Source organism: Danio rerio, chromosome 10 (genome assembly GCF_052040795.2).
Source record: "Danio rerio strain M-AB ecotype USA chromosome 10, GRCz13ab, whole genome shotgun sequence".
Lineage (NCBI taxonomy): Eukaryota > Metazoa > Chordata > Actinopteri > Cypriniformes > Danionidae > Danio > Danio rerio.
Window position 1 is genome coordinate 42792433 of NC_141030.1, and position 19198 is coordinate 42811630.

At 38.3% G+C, this 19198-nt stretch overlaps 1 protein-coding gene across 1 annotated transcript in view; it reads right to left on the minus strand.

Moving 5' to 3' along the window:
* The window catches only part of pcp4a (Purkinje cell protein 4a), a 43045-nt gene that overhangs the window by 6230 nt on the left and 17617 nt on the right, over positions 1-19198 (minus strand). The window contains exon 2 of the mRNA NM_001166122.3: positions 4600-4648. Within this exon, the coding sequence (NP_001159594.1) occupies positions 4600-4648 (49 nt within the window). The remainder of the gene's footprint in view (positions 1-4599; positions 4649-19198) is intronic.

Here is a 19198-nt window from a genome sequence, read left to right on the forward strand (position 1 = left end):
TATCCAATTCACCTGTACCGCATGTCTTTGGACTGTGGGGGAAACTGGAGCACCCGGAGGAAACCCACGCGAACGCAGGGAGAACATGCAAACTCCACACAGAAACGCCAACTGACCCAGCTGAGGCTCGAACCAGTGACCTTTTTGCTGTGAGGCGACAGCACTACCTACAGCGCCACTGCGTCACCATTTTCACAGTATGTCTGATAATATTTCTTCCTCTGGAGAAAGTCTTATTTGTTTTATTTCGGCTAAAATAAAAGCAGTTTTAAATAAAAAAAAAAAAACATTTTAAGGACCGAATTATTAGCCCCTTTAAGTTATATTGTTTTAGATAATCTACAAAACAAACCATCAATATACAATAGCTTGCCTCATTACTTAACCTGCCTAGTTAACCTAATTAACCTATTTAAGCCTATAAATGTCACTTTAAGCTGTATAGAAGTGTCTTAAAAATATCTAGTCAAATGTTATTTACTGTCATCATGGCAAAGATAAAATAAATCAGTTATAAAAGATGAGTTATTCAGCTGCATACTGAACACAAAACACTATCTGTATAGTATGGTTTGTTTAATTTGACTAATTTGGTAATTTCATTAGACAACTAATAAAAACAGCACAACATCAGAATGCCTCCGATTAAGCAGCAACTTTGGATTAAACCTTTCACCACAAACATAATATTTCATCCTGGCTCATTTAATAATACCCACAAATGATGTTCCAGGCTGAGTTATCAAAAATCAAGCCCACAATTATTTAACATTAACATAAAACTAGGCCTAATTGAAATGTCACTTTACAGTAGCCAATAATAATTATTTATCTTGATCATTTTACTCAAAGAACTACAACAAAACACAATTACTTAACCATTGCCATTAATGACATTTAAATGAAAGCAGAAGATGCAAGAATAAAAACACACTGTTTTTTGCACAGTAACTGACATTTTTACAAAGTAACAGATTGCCTTAAAAGTAGCAACAGTGTAAAAAGTGATTACTTAAAGCGAGTAAACCAATTGCCTTAAAAGAAACAAGTTGACTTTGTTGTAACTTCCATTGTAAAACCCATTGTAACTTGGAACTGTCAAGTTGACTTAATTTTTATTATTATGCAAATTGTATTCACGTTTTCTTTTTTTTTTTTTAATAAAACTAATAACTTTTTCCAATACACAATAAATATATATATATATATATATATATTTTTTTTTAGCTTTTCTGTATCTAGCAAAACGACAGTAACTAAAATCCAGACTCCAGTGTGTCTTCTAAATTCAATACAGGCTATAATTGTAGATTTTATATAGACTTAATGAAGCATCAAATATGTACTTTTGTAATAATTGCAGTAATTATTTGAAAACAGTCTAACACTGTAAAAAAGGATTAGTTGACTTTAAAAAAAAGTGAGTACAATAAGCATAATTATAAAAATCAAGTCAGCTTAACAGTTCCAAGTTTCAATGGGTATACTTACTTTATTTTTGTAAAGTCATTTTGTTGCCACAAGTTACCACTTGTTGTTTTAAGGCAATTAGTTTACTCGCTTTATGTAAGTAATCACTTTACACACTTTACAGTGAAGTACTTTAAAAGTGAGTAAATCTGTTGTAACATGCAACTGTTAAGTGGACTTAATTTATGTAATCATGTGCAAAATTCATTCATGTAATAATCTGAAGGCAAAAAGTTTACTCACTTTCTTCATGTATACTGAACTATTTACTTTTGGGGAGAGCGGGGACGAAACTAACGTGGGATGAAAGTAACACGTCGATTTTCTTGAAGCTCCAACAACATTTGCTTTCCAAGCAATAACAGCACATTCAGCACGCAACTCTTGATGGAGCTGTCAAATATCAGCTGATTTCAGGATCGTGTCCCTCGGTTAGGTCCGAATTTCAGTTTTTAAGTGCAGAAAGTAGATTATTGTGGCAGTTCTTTTTACCTTATTACAAGTTGTGTTTCTCATTTCATGCACCACAGTAATGATCCATCTACAGGTTACTTTGTGCATTAACACATCCTTCAGTTTTAAATGTCTGAGTTTTTCCAGTTTAAATGTAAATCAGGTTTAAAAGGCAAGAGTTGCTGTGGGGACGAAAGTAACACTGTTCTTAATCTCCCACTACTAATAGACAAACAGTATTTTTCACTTCCATATTAGAGTCATTTTGATGTTCAACTCGTTTAGTTTTGCCTTCATTCATTTTTGATTTCCGTCTTCAACACATGATTTATTTACAACACATTTTTAAATATAATAGTTTAACTAACTCACTTCTAATATCTACTTTTTATCTACCCCATAGCGATAGTCAGTGAGTAACATTTTACTTGTTATTTTGCAAGACAGTTGTATTCAGACAAAGTCCCTTTAAGTGTTTTATAGTCATTTATTCAGATTAAAGAGTAATTTAAAGACTCAGGGCCCTGTCATACACCCGGCACAATGTGGCGCAAGGTGCAGCACAATAGTCTTTTGCTACTTTCAGCTTGGCGCAAGGGTCATTTTGAGGTGTTGCACCACACTGTTTAAATAGCAAATGCATTTGCGCTCAAATGTGCACCCATAGGCGTTCTGGTCTAAAAAAGCAGGCGTGTCTTGGCGTGTTGCTATTTTAAGAAACTGTACATAGTCTGTTCATTAGACCAGAACAAACTCGGTCTATTGTCTGGCGCAAAGTGCGCCTGGCTTACACACTACACACAAGATGTAGAGCAATACGCAAATATCTTTACATATGAAAAAGATATAATATATTAAAGATATATATAATAAGGATATATATAGGCTATATATATATATATATATATATATATATATATATATATATATATATATATATATATATATATATATATATATATAAATGATTAAAATATTACAAAACATATTAATTTCTAGCCTACATGAATTTAAAAACCACTGCCGTCATACTTTCTTCATCTAGGGAGGCTTTTTCAGTTCATTCAATTTGCTTTTGTATAATGTTATTATTATTAGCAGTATTATTTATTATATTCATATTTATATTTGTTTTAATAAAAACAAGCTTAGATTTGTCCACTTGTCAGGTTTTAGACCATATGGGGCACAGCATGTGTATTTGGAAATAACTCAGTATTTTGAGCACACTTCGTTATTATTAATCATTTATTCATTTGCTGGAAATTAGAACTGAATTTAGAAATAGTTTTGAAACAAATCTTTGCGCTTAACAAACTAAATTAATTATTTATAGGCTAATTGATGACTGTGCGGTAAGGTTTCCCTATCCACGAGAGCAAAAGCGAAACTTGAAAGCGTGAACTTACTTTACGTCATGTTAATAGCAATGCGCTTAATATGGCGCGACGCAGCTGGCTCTTAAAGGTAATGGGAGATGAGACTCTAATTGGTTTATTCTCAAAACACACCTTTAACTCATTAAGAAAATAAACTCAATCCTTTTAGACCATGCGCCATGGCGCAAAGCGGATTTTCCCGTCCTTTAGTTAGCAAAAAATGCGTTCTGACATGCCCTGAAAGCGTTTGCGCCCTGCGTTTTGCGCTCTGCGCAAGTTATTTAATTATCTTCTTTATGAAGACTGCAGAGGGATGTATGGAAAAATATTAATGCAATTCAAATATATAAAATATGAATTGATGTTTGCTTGATACTTTAATTATATTGTTTTAATAAAACTATTTTTTAAAAGATTTAGTCAAATAAGAGATTTTTCTAGAGTCATCCACCATAATTTTGTGGCTTAAAAGTATCAGTTCAGGCACCGTTATGGCACCGGTATCGTTTTAAAAGTATCGATTTAGCACCGGTATCGAAATAACCCCAAACGATACCCAACCCTAGTATTTATTTAAGAAAGAGAGGAATGAGTAGGGGATGATTGGGGGATTCTTCAAGACAAAGATGACTAAGGTAAGGAAATCTGGCTATTTATGTATTGGAATTCATCTGATTGGGGCAGCACGAGGGCGCAGTGGGTAGCACAATCACCTCACAGCAAGAAGGTTGCTGGTTTGAGCCCCGGCTGTTTCAATTGGCATTTCTGTGTGGAGTTTGCATGTTCTCCCCATGTTGGTGTGGGTTACCTCCGGGTGCTCCAGTTTCCCCCACAAATCCAAAGACGTGTGATATAGGTGTATTGGGTAGGCTACATTTTTAGCTTAAAAGAACCAGCAACCTTCTTGCTATGAGGCGATCATGCTGCACACTGCGCCATCGTGATGCCTATTAGACATATTTCAAAAACAAAAAAATGCTAGCTGGGATCATTCTTCAAAGTATCTACATTTAAGTTCAGCAGAAATAAACTGGTTTGGAAGCACTTGATTCATTTGTACGTAAATTTGTGCGTGAACTATCCCTTTAATGTTGAACATAACTAAAAACTAAACCATAATTGAATCATCACTGTACTACTCTACACTTCAAACATCCAAAAATAATATTGCATCCTCTACCAATATCAATCGCACTATGTAACAGAACGAGAAGTGAAACAAATGCACACTTGCAGCACATTCTGTCATCTTATGTTTATATCCAGATAATGAACAGGACGGAGTGCTGAATTATACCTTGTCCACCTGAGGGTTTGATGCTTCCAGCGGATCCGGATTCTTGTCTCTGCAAACAAACAAACAAAAATAGACTCGAAATTAATAACATCTGTGCATTCCTTCAGAAGCATCACAACAACAACACACTGGCCGAAGACACAGCGGGGATGTCTGTTTTCTGTCTCATTAGCCGATCACCGTTTAATCAGTCAATTCCTGAATTAATAACTCGGTGTGTACAATGCATTTCAAACACTTTAGGAGAGCTTTGATGCGGAAGCTTTTGTGTTTGTGTGTGCGTGTGTGTGTGTGTTTCCGCTGATGCCATTCATTATGGATCTGAATACAGTGGAAAGCATGTGCAGAAGGATTATTTTACACACACACACACACTTACACACTTACACACACACACACAGTTTAATCATATTAGTTTCTGTCTCCTTCCACCTCAATCAATCCTCCCGCGTTCACTTCTATCTTTGTCTTACAGGCTCTGATAAACGTGTGGAAATTTGCATGCACAATTCTTCTCCCGCTTCACGTTTCCGGAGTCGCCTCTGATATGAAGCGCTCTCTTATTGCATTGCATTGCATTACAATGGAGTTGATGGAGAAGAAGAAGTGTTGTTTCTGGATGCTGTGGCGTACAGTTTGTGGCTGTTCTGCGGATGGTGAAGGGCACTGCTGCATAAATTACAGTCTTTTCAAATGTCATACGGCGCAGAGAACTCACAACGATAAAAGCTTGAGGACTTAAATGCGAGGTGGAAAATAGCAGAAAGTTGTGGAAAAGACTTTCAGGCGTTTCAAGTGATTTAATAGGAATTTCATCATTTAGTCGCAGTTATGTTATTCCAAACCTTTAAGAACACAAATGAAAGCGATTTTTAAGCAAATCTTACAGATTTCTGTCACTTTTCACACATTTTTCCGGGAAATTACCATGAAGTAAATCCACACTTTGTTAATGAAGTGTTAGCAAACATGTGTTACAACACTACAACACACCCTTGTTGCATGTCTTTGTTTTATGGCAATTTTCTGGTATTATTGTGTGAAAAGAGCTAAACTCTTCTCAGGAGTCTCCTGTTTTTCAGACCCATCTCCCGCTACCCTCCCATTTTGTTACTTCTCCTGGAAAACTCTCGTAATTTCAACCATTCCCCCCTTCCCGGTCTTTAGCATTTTGGTACAGTCCGTGAAACCCCTGGGTCGCCAACACTGGTATAGAATCCTTAAGAACACAAATGACAGCTGTTACGTTGAGAGACGTATTGTTTAAAGTTATTTTGTTTATATTGAGTCTTATGTCTTTTTCCCGTCTTCTTTTGTTGCCTTGACTCCTCCCCTGAGTTTCAAGCAGGTTGCTGATTGCTTCCCACAGCTGTGTTCACTTACCATGGAGACGTGAGAGGGGATAAAAACACAGGCCAAACACTTTGATCTTGAGAAAGGAGCTAGAGAGGAACCTTTCTCCAGAGCACTAGCTGGGTTTCAGTTAAATTAAAGCTGTTGAGAACTGTTGAACTGTTCTGATGTAAGATCTAAATTGTGTATGATTGGTAATTGTTCTCTGTTGTAGCTAAGAGCAGTACCACAGTTTAAACTTTGATTTCTTTCTTTTGCTTTTTTCCCCAGGAAGCAGTAAGGAGGTGGACGGCCATTCCTTTTTTTTTGGACTTTTCCTCCTGTTTTGAGGTCAGTCAGGGAGTCAGTGTAGTTTTGTTGTTGATTTTCATCATTGTTTTCTTGTAGTTTATTAAGAGGCTTTACTCCCAGACAGAGCCCTGTTTTGTTTGTTATTTTGGCTGTATTCCACTCCTGAAGCTCCGGAAGTTCCGGAAAAAGCCAGATCCGGATCCGCCACCTCAGAAATCTGATCCAGTACCTCATTTTACCGATCCCCCTCCCGCCCCATTCTTCACTTTCTTCCGCGACTCCCCAACCCTCTTCACTTTCATCAGGGACACACCAAAATCACCCCACCAGCCCCTTGGTCTTCACTTTCGTCCGCGACATCTGTCCCACCTCGGGTAACATGCCATATCCATTCTGTTCCGAAACCTTGCAATTTTCAAGTTAAGCACTGAATGTAAGTATTATGTACTATATGCATATTTACATTTGTTTTAATAAAAACAAGCTTAGTTTTGTCCACCTGTTGGGTTTTGGAAACATCTACATCACCATATAGAGCATAAGAACAGGACGTGTGTTTGGATATAACTCCGTTTTTTGATCACACTTCATTATTATTATTCATTTATTCATTTTCTGGAAATTAAAACTGAATTTAGAAATAGTTTTGAAACAAATCTTTTCGCTTAACAAACTAAATTAAATATGTAGGCTAATGGATGTCTTCAATCATTATCCACGAAAGTGAAGTAGTAAAAGTAAAGAGAAGAGGTCGAATGGAGGAGGCTTATTCTTTGTCCTAGCTGCAGATGCTCTGTTTATCTGTTTTCTCGCTAGTGAAGTTTTCAGTTTTTCCACTTACAAAGTCTGCCATGTAAATAGCAAATGTGCCATGGTGTGACGCAACTGACTCTTAAAGTGAATGTGAGAAAAGACTCTGATTATTTTAATGCATGTTATGCTCAAAAAAGAATAAGCACAACCCTGTTAGACCAAGCGCAAGACTGTAATTTTCCATACTTAAAATAGCAAAAGTGGATTTGGACACCCTTAATGCATTTGCGCTATGCGCTTTAGACTTTTTAACTAAATTGTTAAACTAGAGCCCCATGTGCAAATTTAATTTACTGGTAAATACTTTCTGGTAATTTTACTGGAATTACTGTGTGAAAGGAGATCAACTTTTCTGAAAAATGACCAGTTAATTACCATGAAGAGATCCTGTGTGAATATGCCTCTTTTAAAAACAAAATAATGGAAAATTAGTTTTGGCAATTTTCTGAAATAAAAAGTTGTAACATTTAAATTGAGGGAATGTTTGCGCCTTTTTTTAGATTTTAATTAACTGATAAAGCCTTTTTGGTAATTTTATGGCAATTTACTGGAATTACTGTGTGAAAACAGCTGAATTTTTCACACATACAGATTGTTTTCTGAAAGTTACCAGTAAATTAACATGAAGAGATCATGTGTGACAACAAGCGTTTTTAAAAAAACAAAATACCAAAAAAAATGACTTATGGCAATTTTCCAAAATATGAAGTTGTAACATTACCAGTAAGTTGAGGGTTGTTCCAGGACAGAGTTTAACAGTGTTTTAAACAAAATATGTACAAATGTCAAGATGAATTAAAGGGATAGTTCACCCAAAAATGTAAATAACCTCATCATTTATTGTGTGGTTTTAAACCTTTATGCATTTCTTTTTTCTACTGAACACAAAATAAGATATTTTGAAGAATTTTAGCAAGTAGGAATGCAAATATGACGGCAGAAATTACATTTTTGGGTGAACTACCCCTTTAGTTTATGCAAGGGGATTTTATATCTGCTCCAAAATTGTTCGTTTTCATACAGATTTTGCTGGAGGTCTAAAAAGCAGGGCTCGGTTTCTGCTTGGAATGGGGTAAAAGCAGGGAAATCTCCTCGCTCTGTTTCTAATCCTGCTTATGTGAGGAAAGTGAGGAGCAGAAGAAGACTCAGTATCAGCTCGTTCACATCCCTCTGTGCTGACAGTCTCACAGCTAATGCCATTAAATGTGGAGTCATACACTGGGCTCCAGGAGAAACAAATAAACAAACAAACGTTGATCTGTCAGTCAATTATGTTTCTTGAGCATCTGAGTGTTCAATAGAATATGTAAATAGTACAGAAATATTACTTTGAACACAAAATTAACCATTCTATTGAGTCAAGTGACCAGTCATAGTGATGAGTCATAGTGTTTAAACCAACTCCAGACACACCTTAACTCTGCTATCCTGATAGAATAGCCATGTTCATTCATTCATTCATTCATTTTCAGTTTAGTCACTTTAAGCAGGGGTCGCCACAGTGGAATGAACCGCCAACTTATCCAGCAATCCAGCATATTTTTCATGCAACGAATGCCCTTCCAGCTGCAACCCAACACAGGGAAACACCCATACACACTTGCATTCACACGCACTCATACACTATAGCCAATTTAGTTTATTTATCTATAGCACATGTCTTTGGCCTGTAGGGTAAACCGGAGCACCCAGAGGAAACCCACGAGAACACAAGGAGAACATGCAAAATCCACACAGAAATGCCAACTGACCCAGCCGGGACTCGAACCAGCAACCTTCTTGCTATTAGGTAATCATGCTACCCACTCCATCACCATGACACCCTATAGCCATTTTTTTCGAGTGCCTTGGATTTAAATGAATGTTGAGTGAATAAAAAAATGCTTAATATGCTAAACTGAAAGTTTTTCCCCCTTTCAAATGTTTTATTGTTGAACCTACACTCACCGGCCAGTTTAATAGGTACAATGGTCTCAAACTCAATTCATGGAGAGGCGCAGCTCTGCACAGTTTAGCTCCAACCACCTCGAACTCACAACAGCTTTTTAGTCTCTATAGTAGTCTTGAACACCTTGATTAGATGGAGCAGCTGTGCTTGACTAGAGTTGAAGCAAAACAGTGCAGAGCTGCGGCCCTCCAGGAATCAACTTTAAGACCTATGCCTTACTAGTATTGGGTTGGACCCCCAGGTGCCTTCAGAACTGCCTTAATCCTTCCAGGCATAGATTCAACAAGGTACTGGAAAAATTCCTCTGAGACTTTGGTCCATATTGACATGATAGCATCACGCAGTCGCTACAGATTTGTTGGTACTAATGGGCCTAAAGCGTGCCAAGAAAGTATCCCATACACCATTACACTACCACCACCAGCCTGAACCGATGACATAAGGCAGGATGGTTTCATGCTTTCATGTTGTTGATGCCAAATTCTGACCCTACCATCCGAATGTCGCAGCAGAAATCGGGAATCGTCAGACCAGGCAATGTTTTTACAATCTTCTATTGTCCAATTTTGGTGAGCCTGTGTGAATTGTAGCCTCAGTTTCCTGTTCTTAGCTGAGAGGAGTGGCACATGGTGTGGTCTTACGCTGCTGTAGCCCATCTGCCTCAAGGTTGGATGTGTTGTGCGTTCAGAGATGCTCTTCTGCAGACCTCAGTTGTAACAAGTGGTTATTTGAGTTACTGTTGCCTTTCTATCAGCTGGAACCAGTCTGGCCATTTTCCTCTGACCTCAGGCATCAACAAGGCATTAGCGCCCACAGAACTGCCGCTCACTGGATATTTTCTCTATTTAAGACCATTCTCTGTAACCCTAGAGATGGTTGTGCATGAAAATCCCAGTAGATCAGCAGTTTCTGAAATACTTAGACCAGCCCGTCTGGCACTAACAACCATGCCACGTTTAAAGTCACTTAAATCCCCTTTCCTCCCCATTCATTTGCTTAGTTTGAACTGCAGCAAATCGTCCTGACCAATTTTGAACTTAATAATTAAAGATAATATCTGAAAAAAGCATAATATGGCGCTAAAGAGGCCAATGATGTTGGCATTCTGTTTAATGAGTGTACTTTAATAACATTATTGTTCAGTGCTGCACATTATTGCATCTCATCTGCTTTTTTACAAAGCCCCGCCTTCCTGTGTGTCCAGAGTGCTCTGATTGGCCAGCTTCCAGCGGCTCTAAAGCAATCATAAAGTAAGTGATTTAACTAATATCTGTAGTGGATGAATGCCATCAAATGTGGAGTTTTTGGCAGATCTGTCCTGCTGAATGAATCTCTTTTGTGGGAGACTTGCAGTTTTGTTACTATGCAGATATTATGCGTGCACAAACATGGAAGCGGCATCATATGGGCTGTTTTAAAGCTGTCTCTGTGCTGTTTTTAAATATAGTTCTCCTAATCCACCGCAGCCTTTTGGGTCTGGCGCTTTTGTCCATGGAGGAACTGCCAACATCCTGTTCTCTTAAAAGTTTAATCGCCCCATGATGTACACACGAGTTTCATTGCCAATCTGCACTTCGCTGCAGCTAATGAAGTTTATGACTGCGATCATCGTTTTCATCATTGTTCATAATGAACACACAATATGGGGGAGGCATATGGCGGAGGGAAAGAGAGGCTGAAAACGCTTCATCCAAAACAGCTCCTCTCTGCTCGACATTTCCAAAACGAGCCATTGTTTTTGCATAACCTAATTATCTCCTGCAGTCATTCTCTCATTAATGTAATTTTTGTCATTGAGATTGTCGTTGAGATTGTTGTTTGTGTTGCAGGACTGCTAAGATGAGGTATTGTGTGTTTAATATTATATCTTTATGCAGGAGTTCATTTGAAATCCTCTCCAATTATATGTGTAATGTAGTAGCATGTTGGATGAAACCTGCTAAAGCAACAATTAAACAAACACGCAAATAAATAAATAAATCATCATCAGAAGAATGCATATTTTTTTGTAATGATCAACGAATGGTGGTATAAAGACCTCTGATGATTAATAGACATCCTCTTATTAGCATGTTGAGCTGGGGAAAAGTAAATACGGAACACTCACCACCCACTTTATTAGGTACACCTGTCCAACTGCTCGTCAATTTCTAATAAGCCAATCAAATGGCAGCACCTCAATGCATGTAGACATGATCAAGACGATCTGCTGCAGTATCAGAATGGGGACGAAAGGTGATTTAAGTAACTTTGAACGTTGCATAGTTGTTAGTGCCAGACGGGCTGGTTTGAGTATTTCAGAAACTGCTGATCTACTGGGATTTTCATGCACAACCATCTCTGGGGTTTACAGAGATAAAGAGAAAATATCCAGTGAGCGGCAGTTCTGTGGTCGCAAATGTTTGTTGATGCCAGAGGTCAGAGGAGAATGGCCAGACTGGTTCCTTGATAGAAAGGCAACATGGACCAAAATCTCTGAGGAATATTTCCAGTAGCTTGTTAAATCTATGCCATGAAGGATTAAGGCAGTTCTGAAGGCAAAATGTACTGGTACTAGTAAGGTGTACCTAATAAAGTGATCTAAAAAAAAGGAGTGTGTTGAGGCACATTGCTGGCGCGTTGCTATTTTGAGGATCTAAAATAGACTGTTCAATAGACCAGCTAAGAGGAGTTCTAGAGGCCAGTGCAGAGCGCGTCAGTTGTGCACCTAACTTAAACATTGCTTAATACACACAGAATGTACAGCAATACGCAAATATCTTTAGAAATGAAAAATAATTAAAGGATTAGATTAAAAAGGATTAAATATTACAAATATGATTATTTTCTACATAAATATAAAAACCACTGCCCCCATGCCTTCTTAATCTCAGGGGACTTTTTCAGTTTATTCATGACAACTTGCTTTTGTATAATGTTATTATTATTAGCAGTATTATTTATTATATGCATATTTATATTTGTTTTATTAAAAACAAGCTTAGATTTGCCCACCTGTCAGGTTTTGGACCATATGGGGCACAGCATGTGTATTTGGACTCAGGTTTTTAAACACACTTCGTTATTATTGTTCATTTATTCATTTGCTGGAAATTAGAACTGAATTTAGAAATAGTTTTGAAACAAATCTTTGTGCTTAACAAATGAAATTAATTATGTATAGGCTAATGGATGTCTGTGCGGACAACACGTTTCCCTATCCATGAGAGTGAAAAGTAAATAATGAGGAGGCTCATCTCTCATTCTCGCGCTGTAGATGCTCTGTGTACCTGTTTTCTTACTAGTGAAGCATTTAGTTTTTTCCCTTACAAAGTCCGCCATGCAAATAGCAAATGCGCTATGGCACGACACAACTGACTCTTAAAGGGAAAGGGAGATGAGACTCTGATTGGTTTACCCTCAAAACACACCTATAACTCAATAAGAGAATAAGCTCAGCCCTGTTAGACCATGCACTGCAGCGCGAAGTAGATTTTTCCGTCCTTAAAATAGCAAAAGTGGATTCAGACATGCCTTGAATGCTTTTGCGCCCTGCGCTTTGGACTTTGCACCAAGACTGTTAAAATAGAGCCCCTAGGGTCTGAGAGCAACACAATTTTGATTCTCTGTATATCCTGTACATGTGGTTGAATTGACAATAAAGCTACCTTTGACGTTAATTTTGAGTTTCTAGATAAGAAAAATCAATGGTCTTGTTATCCAAAATAATATGTCAAAACTAATTGAGACAAAGGATTTTTTTGCTCACCCCTTGCTTACTGCTTTAAGAATTTTTAGTTATTTGGACAAGAAACGAAAAATCTTGCACATGATTGTATGATCTAACCGTTTCAAACATTCACCATGTAGGACATGTCCCTGGATTAACATCTGTTAGCATATGTTGATCATTGAACAGCATTCGAATTTAGGATTAAGGGATATGTTTACCATTCATTTTAAGTTTAGGCTTACGGTTAGGTTTATGCACTTCTACATGATTGTTATCCAACCATTATTCCCCTCTAATTTTGGGAAAAATTTACAGTTATGGTTGGGTTTAGGGTTAGGGAATAGGTTTGGATTACAATTTCTAACAGAAATGATGTTCCAGGATCAACATAGATGTTAATCCAAGATCACATCATACTGGGCAAAATCATGACGTGCTTCAAACACTGTGACAAAAGAGCTGACGCTTCAATGCGTGTTGAGAGGAAATGAAAGTGTTTTTCCAGTTGGATGGACGATAACATAAATAACGCTTTATAAATCTTCTGTCAAGCATGACTCGGGTATCGCAATGCATCCAGGGCTTTCTGGCTTCTACAGATGCATTGCAGATCCAGGCTTTGCAGTGAATTTAACTTGAGACTGCCTGAGCTCAGCACAGCAGTGGCCTTCAGTCTAATGTTTGGCACTGCCACACGGCGCCAACTGAACTTACAGTCTGAATGTTCATCACCGCTATGCTAATGAGCAACCTCATTTATTTATGCTCGCTTCGATGGCCCGATTCCCCAATTAACTGAAATGCATTTCAAACCCTACACACAGCAAAAATGTGCGCAGCTGGTAGCAGGAGGATTGTTTAGTCAATAATTTCACTCTTGTTAATAAAGTTATATTTCAGAAGGTTTGTAGATTCGATGTTGATCTTCAAGCTGTGTTGTTTGAGCACTGTGCTGATAGGCTCAAGTTAAAATTAGAGTATGAAATATAAAAAGCAAGAGTGCAAAGAGCGGAGCAGTAGGCAGAGATATCCGAACAGTAGCAAAGCAGGAAGTCAGATGTGGTTAGCACTGTTGCCTCACAGCAAGAACGCCACAGGTTCAAACACTTACCAGGCCAGTTGGCATTTCTGTGTGGAGTTTGCATGCTCTCCCTATGCTCACGTGGGTTTTCCTGGGTTTTCTCACCGTTCAAAGACATGTAAAGTTTATTTATAAACTAATTTCGAGAGGATCACGTGCTTATGATTGCTTGCAGCTGGTCCTGCATTATCAAATTTATGATTCACCAATCAGACGATTCCAAAGCCACTTTAAAAACCCTAAGTTCCATATAACAGCCATATTCGTTTTGAAGAATCCCCCCTTCCACCCCTACTCCTCCTCCTTTCCTAGATGGGTGGCATTGTGGCCCAGTGGTTAGCACTGTTGCCTCACAGCAAGAACATCACTGGTTCTAGTCCTTACCAAGCCAGCCAACATTTCTGTGTGGAGTTTACACGTTCTCCTTGTGCTCACGTGGGTTTCCCCAGGTTCCCCAGTTTCCTCCCACCATTCAAAAACATGCAACTTAAGTTAAATGACTAATCCAAATCGGCACCATAGACATGCTCCTAGTAAGTAGTTATATCTTAAGAGCAATCACTATCTGTTCATTAGCCTCTACAGCAAGGAGTTCTCGAGATCTACCTGAACTCAAACATCCCTCTCGCCTTGCAACAGGAGGGAGCCCCGAGCTCGAGGATCTTATGAGCTCTCCCGGGACAGCATGCCAAACAAGCTTTATAATCAATCATCAGCTAAGTGTGAATTCTTGAAACATTATAAGTAAATGATTTATCCAAAGTGGCATCATAAGACAAACTCTTAGCCAGCTATATCTCTCAGCTATTCTTAACACGTTCACAAGCAGGGGAGTTCTCGAGACCAACCTGAGCTCGAACTCCCCTCTAGCCCTTCAAACGAGAGGAAGCCCTGGGCTCGATGATATTCTTAGCTTAGGGTTCTCTCCCTGCCAAACACGCTTTATTATCAATCATCAGCTAAGTGTGAACTCTTAAACTGTAACAAATACTTCAATCTCAGTTCTGCTGTCATTGTTTTTCCGGTGAGAACATTATATTTTATTTCGTATTCCTTCCACTATAAAATACGTAATGATCAATTAAGGTTTTTGTTGTGCTAAATGATATTGCCATTCTATATAATGCCAAGGAATAGTAAAAAATGCCAAGGAAAAGTGTGCAAAATCTTTACAAAAAACTGACATTTTATACTTTGCCTAAAACCATCAGGCATTCTATACATTTCCAAGGCATTCTATACAATACAGAGATTTCACACATTGCCAGTAACATATATAATGCAAATTAAACACCCTAAGATTCACACTCAGAAGAAGCACCAAATTTTGCACCTCTCCCAAATCCCAAAATGATGCAAAAAATACTGTTTTTTTTTGTTTTTTTTTGTTTTTTGGAAGCCATTTGGAGAGCTATTTCTGATTCATTTGGCAGCTCGAGATCTTGGAAAGGCTTCCATGCCGTTCTCAACATCTATTAAGAATTTAAGGGAGAAACACACAACTAGGACACAGACGGCTAAAGAGGGAAAAAAATGGGATCCAATGCGTCATATTTGAAGGCTAACAGATGCTCGAGTGAATGTAGGAACCAGGCTGGAGGATGGGAGCTCAAACGGTGGCTTTTATCGGAGCGCCTCACTACCAGAAAACGCTGCGGGATGTAAATACCGAACTGATGAATGTGTGAAAGCAACACGCTGATGATCCCACAAATGATGCATCGCGCTGCTGGAACAGATCTCAACTTATTTTTGCATGCATAAGCTTCATTTGTTACATAGCATTGGTATTAAATGCAGTTGAGAAGTGCTAATGAATGTTCATGTTTAGTTGCTAATTGCCTATGGTTGAATAAGGAGTATTGGCAGTGAAACGTCTTTGACTCATGATCAAACTCAGCTAAAAAGCCAAAAGGAATGCTAACTAATTGTTAATTGCAGTAGCTGAAAGCTAACTTCTATTTAAATAAGTCTGAGAAATATATTGACACTTGCCAGGTGCCAAATGAGAGTAAACACTGGCAGGTTATGGAAAAGCATTTGGTCACCAACCTTTTAATTAATTTGAAAAATGCCCAAAAATAAGAATTTGAGTCATTCATTCGTAATTCGAGTTCAGTCATACTATTTTTAAATGAAGGTATGGCACCAAAACCCACCCCTAAACCAACCGTCATTGGGGGTTAAGCAAAACCTATTAAATTGTACCAATGAGATCATACGAATTCATATGAACTAGTCACAAAATGAAAAAGTTATGAATTGCCGTGAGATCATGTTGGCATTACTCACAAAAATGGCCACTATTTTTATTCATTTGTAAAATACCCAAGAATACCTAGACTGATCTCACAAGATAACGTAGCTAATTTATGTTTTGCCAGATTAGCAGCTAATTCGTTTAGCAATTTGAATAATTCGTTTGTAATTCAAGTTTAGTCATATAATTTTCAAAGGAGGTATGGCACCAAAACCCACCCTTAAACCCAACCGTCATTGGAGGTTAAGCAAATTGAACTAAATTGTACGAATGAGATCATACGAATTCATACGAATTAGCCACTAAATCAAAAAGTTTTGAATTGTCGTGAGATCATGTTGGCATTACTCACCAATTGGCTACTTTTTTTTATTAATTTGTAAAATATGCAAGAATACCCAGACTGACCTCACAAGGAAACATAGCTGATTTACGTTTTGCCAGTTTAGCAGCTAATTCGTTCAGCAATTTGAATAATTTGTTTGTAATTCGAGTTTAGTCATACAATTTTTAAAAGGAGGCATGGCACTAAAACCCACCGCTAAACCCAACCGTCATTGGGGGTTAAGCAAATCGTACTAAATTGTACGAATGAGATCATACAAATTCATATGAATTAGCCACTTAATCAAAAAGTTACGAATTGCCGTGAGATCATGTTTTTTAGTATTACTCACATGACTGTGAGTGTGTGCTATTTCACGCTGTCATTAACTGTCTGGAAGACCCCTCTGTGGTTGTTGTTCCCATGTTGAAAAAATATGTAGGGTGGTTGTGTTTTAGGTGTGATTTAAGATTAGTTGTGTTGCCTTTTTTTCGTTGCCACTGTTGAAACAAATTCGACATATCGGCTCGTTCAAGTTAACGAGCTCTCCTTTCTCATTCGACTCAAAGCCAAAATGTTTCCACACTGGAGCTGAATACTGTGACTTTGAAACCATCAACCGAATTTTGTATCCTAACTGACTGTAGTTTCTAAACACGAGTCAGTGGGTTCGCATCTCACACTCTGTGTTTATGTGCGCAGCATGCAGAGACGTTGCATAAGCCTCACCTTCCACAGAAAGCAGAATGCAGCGCGTTCAACAAAAAAACTTAGATTTTTATATTATGTAGCCCAATCATTATCATCATCTTAAATTTCTTTATATAAAATTGACAATATATCGCGCTGCCAAAATTAACTGCCCTCATTTTCATATATTGCTCAATACATTGACTATCATGACAGACCTAGAGCAGTGGTTCTTTTGAATCACGCGAACCCCCTGGCTAAACTAAATTATAATTTTGTCATTTTAATGTTGCCAAATTAAACTTCTAGTAATTAATCATTATTAATAAATAAATGTTTAACTAAATTTGCGAAACATAAAAAAATTACCTCAACTATTGACAGCTACATCAGTTGTGTGTGTATCTCATTTTTTTTATTTATTTATTTTTTTTGTGGTTGCTAAGATGCTTCCTGAGCAAATGTAAATCTATTAAGGGTTTCTTATCACTTTTCCTATTAACAGACCAAGTATGCACTCTGTATATTTCGACTCCACACCAATGTATCAGTTTTCAATGCATCGACTGACAATCTAAAAAACAAAATCTGTTATTCTTGTAAAGAAGCAAATTTGCATATAAATATGAACACATATATCTGGGTGTTGTCTTCAGAGTGTCATTTACGACTCAACTGAAAGAATCTGCTGCAGAGTTTTGGGTGTGATTTACAGTTTTATCTCCAGAACTCCAGGAGGAAACACACTGTTCCAGAAACCCGCTCCTCTGTTCCTCCGCTCGGCACGCTTGATGAATAAACATTACAGTGGGGAAAAGACAACGAGATGCGAGACAGGTGAACAGCTAATCAAACCTGAGAAAAAATGAGCACAGATGACTGGCAGCTGCTCGTGTTGGCCGTCTTCAGGCGAGTTCTGGCTAAATACATGAGTTTTGCAAAAAAAAAAAAAAAAAAGCGGGGTCTGTTTTTCCTGCTGAGATAATCCAAGCAAGACTAATGACAGCCAGTGCATGGACTCCTCATCAAATATTTAGCAACATTAGCAGTGGCAGCAGCCTTCCTGCAGGCGCCTCCATCTCTCTCCACATCCAAAGAGGAGGAGGAGGAGGATAAGTGGGAGAAAGAGGAAGAGTAGCATAAAGAGGAAGAGCAGGAGGAAAATGGAGAAAGAGGAAGAGGAGGAGTAGCATAGGGAGGAAGAGCAGAAGGAAAGGGGGGAGAAGAGTAGCATAAGGAGGAAGAGCAGGATGAAAATGGAGAAAGAGGAAGAGGAGTAGCATAGGGAGGAAAAGCAGAAGGAAAAGGGGGAAGAAGAGCAGCATAAAGAGGAAGAGCAGGAGGAAAAGGAGGATGAGGAGGAGAAGCATAAAGAGGAAGAGCAGGAGGAAAAGAAAAATGAAGAGGAAGAGCAGGAGGAAGAGGAGTAGCATAAAGAGAAAGAGCCAGGTGATGACTAGGAGGAAAATTAGGTGGTTAAGAGGAAGAGCAGGAGGAAAAGGATGAGTTGCATAAGGAGGAATAGCAGGAAGAAACAGGTAATGAAAAGGAAGAGCAGGAGGAAGAGGTGGAGTAGCATAAAGAGGAAGATCAGGAGGAAAATGATCATAAGGAGAAAGAGCAGGAGGAAAAGGTGATAAGGAAGGCGAGAAGGAGGAAGAGGAGGAGTGGCATAAAGAGAAAGGGAATGCTAATGAGCAGGAGGAAGAGGAGGATGAAGAGGAAGAACAGGAGAAAGAGGAGGATTAGGATATAGTGAAAGAAAAGGTGACTAGCGGAGGGAGGGCGAGCAGAAGGAAAAGGAGTAGCTTACAGAATGAGAGAAAGGTGACTAGCAGGAGGAAAGGCGGAAGAGGAAGACCAGGAGGAAGAGGAGAAGTAGCATAAAGAGGAAGAGAAGGGTGACGAACAGAAGGAAAAAGGAGGATGAAGAGGAAGAGCAGGAGTAAATGGAGTAGCAGCATAAGGAGGAAGAGCAGAAAGAAGAGGAGAAGAAGAAAGACAAGCAGAAGAAAAAATAGGATGAAGAGGAGAAGCAGAAGAAGGAGGGGGAGTAGCACAGAGGAAGAACAAGAGGGAAAAGAAGGTGCATGTGGAAGAGGAGGAATAGCATAAGGAGGAAGAGC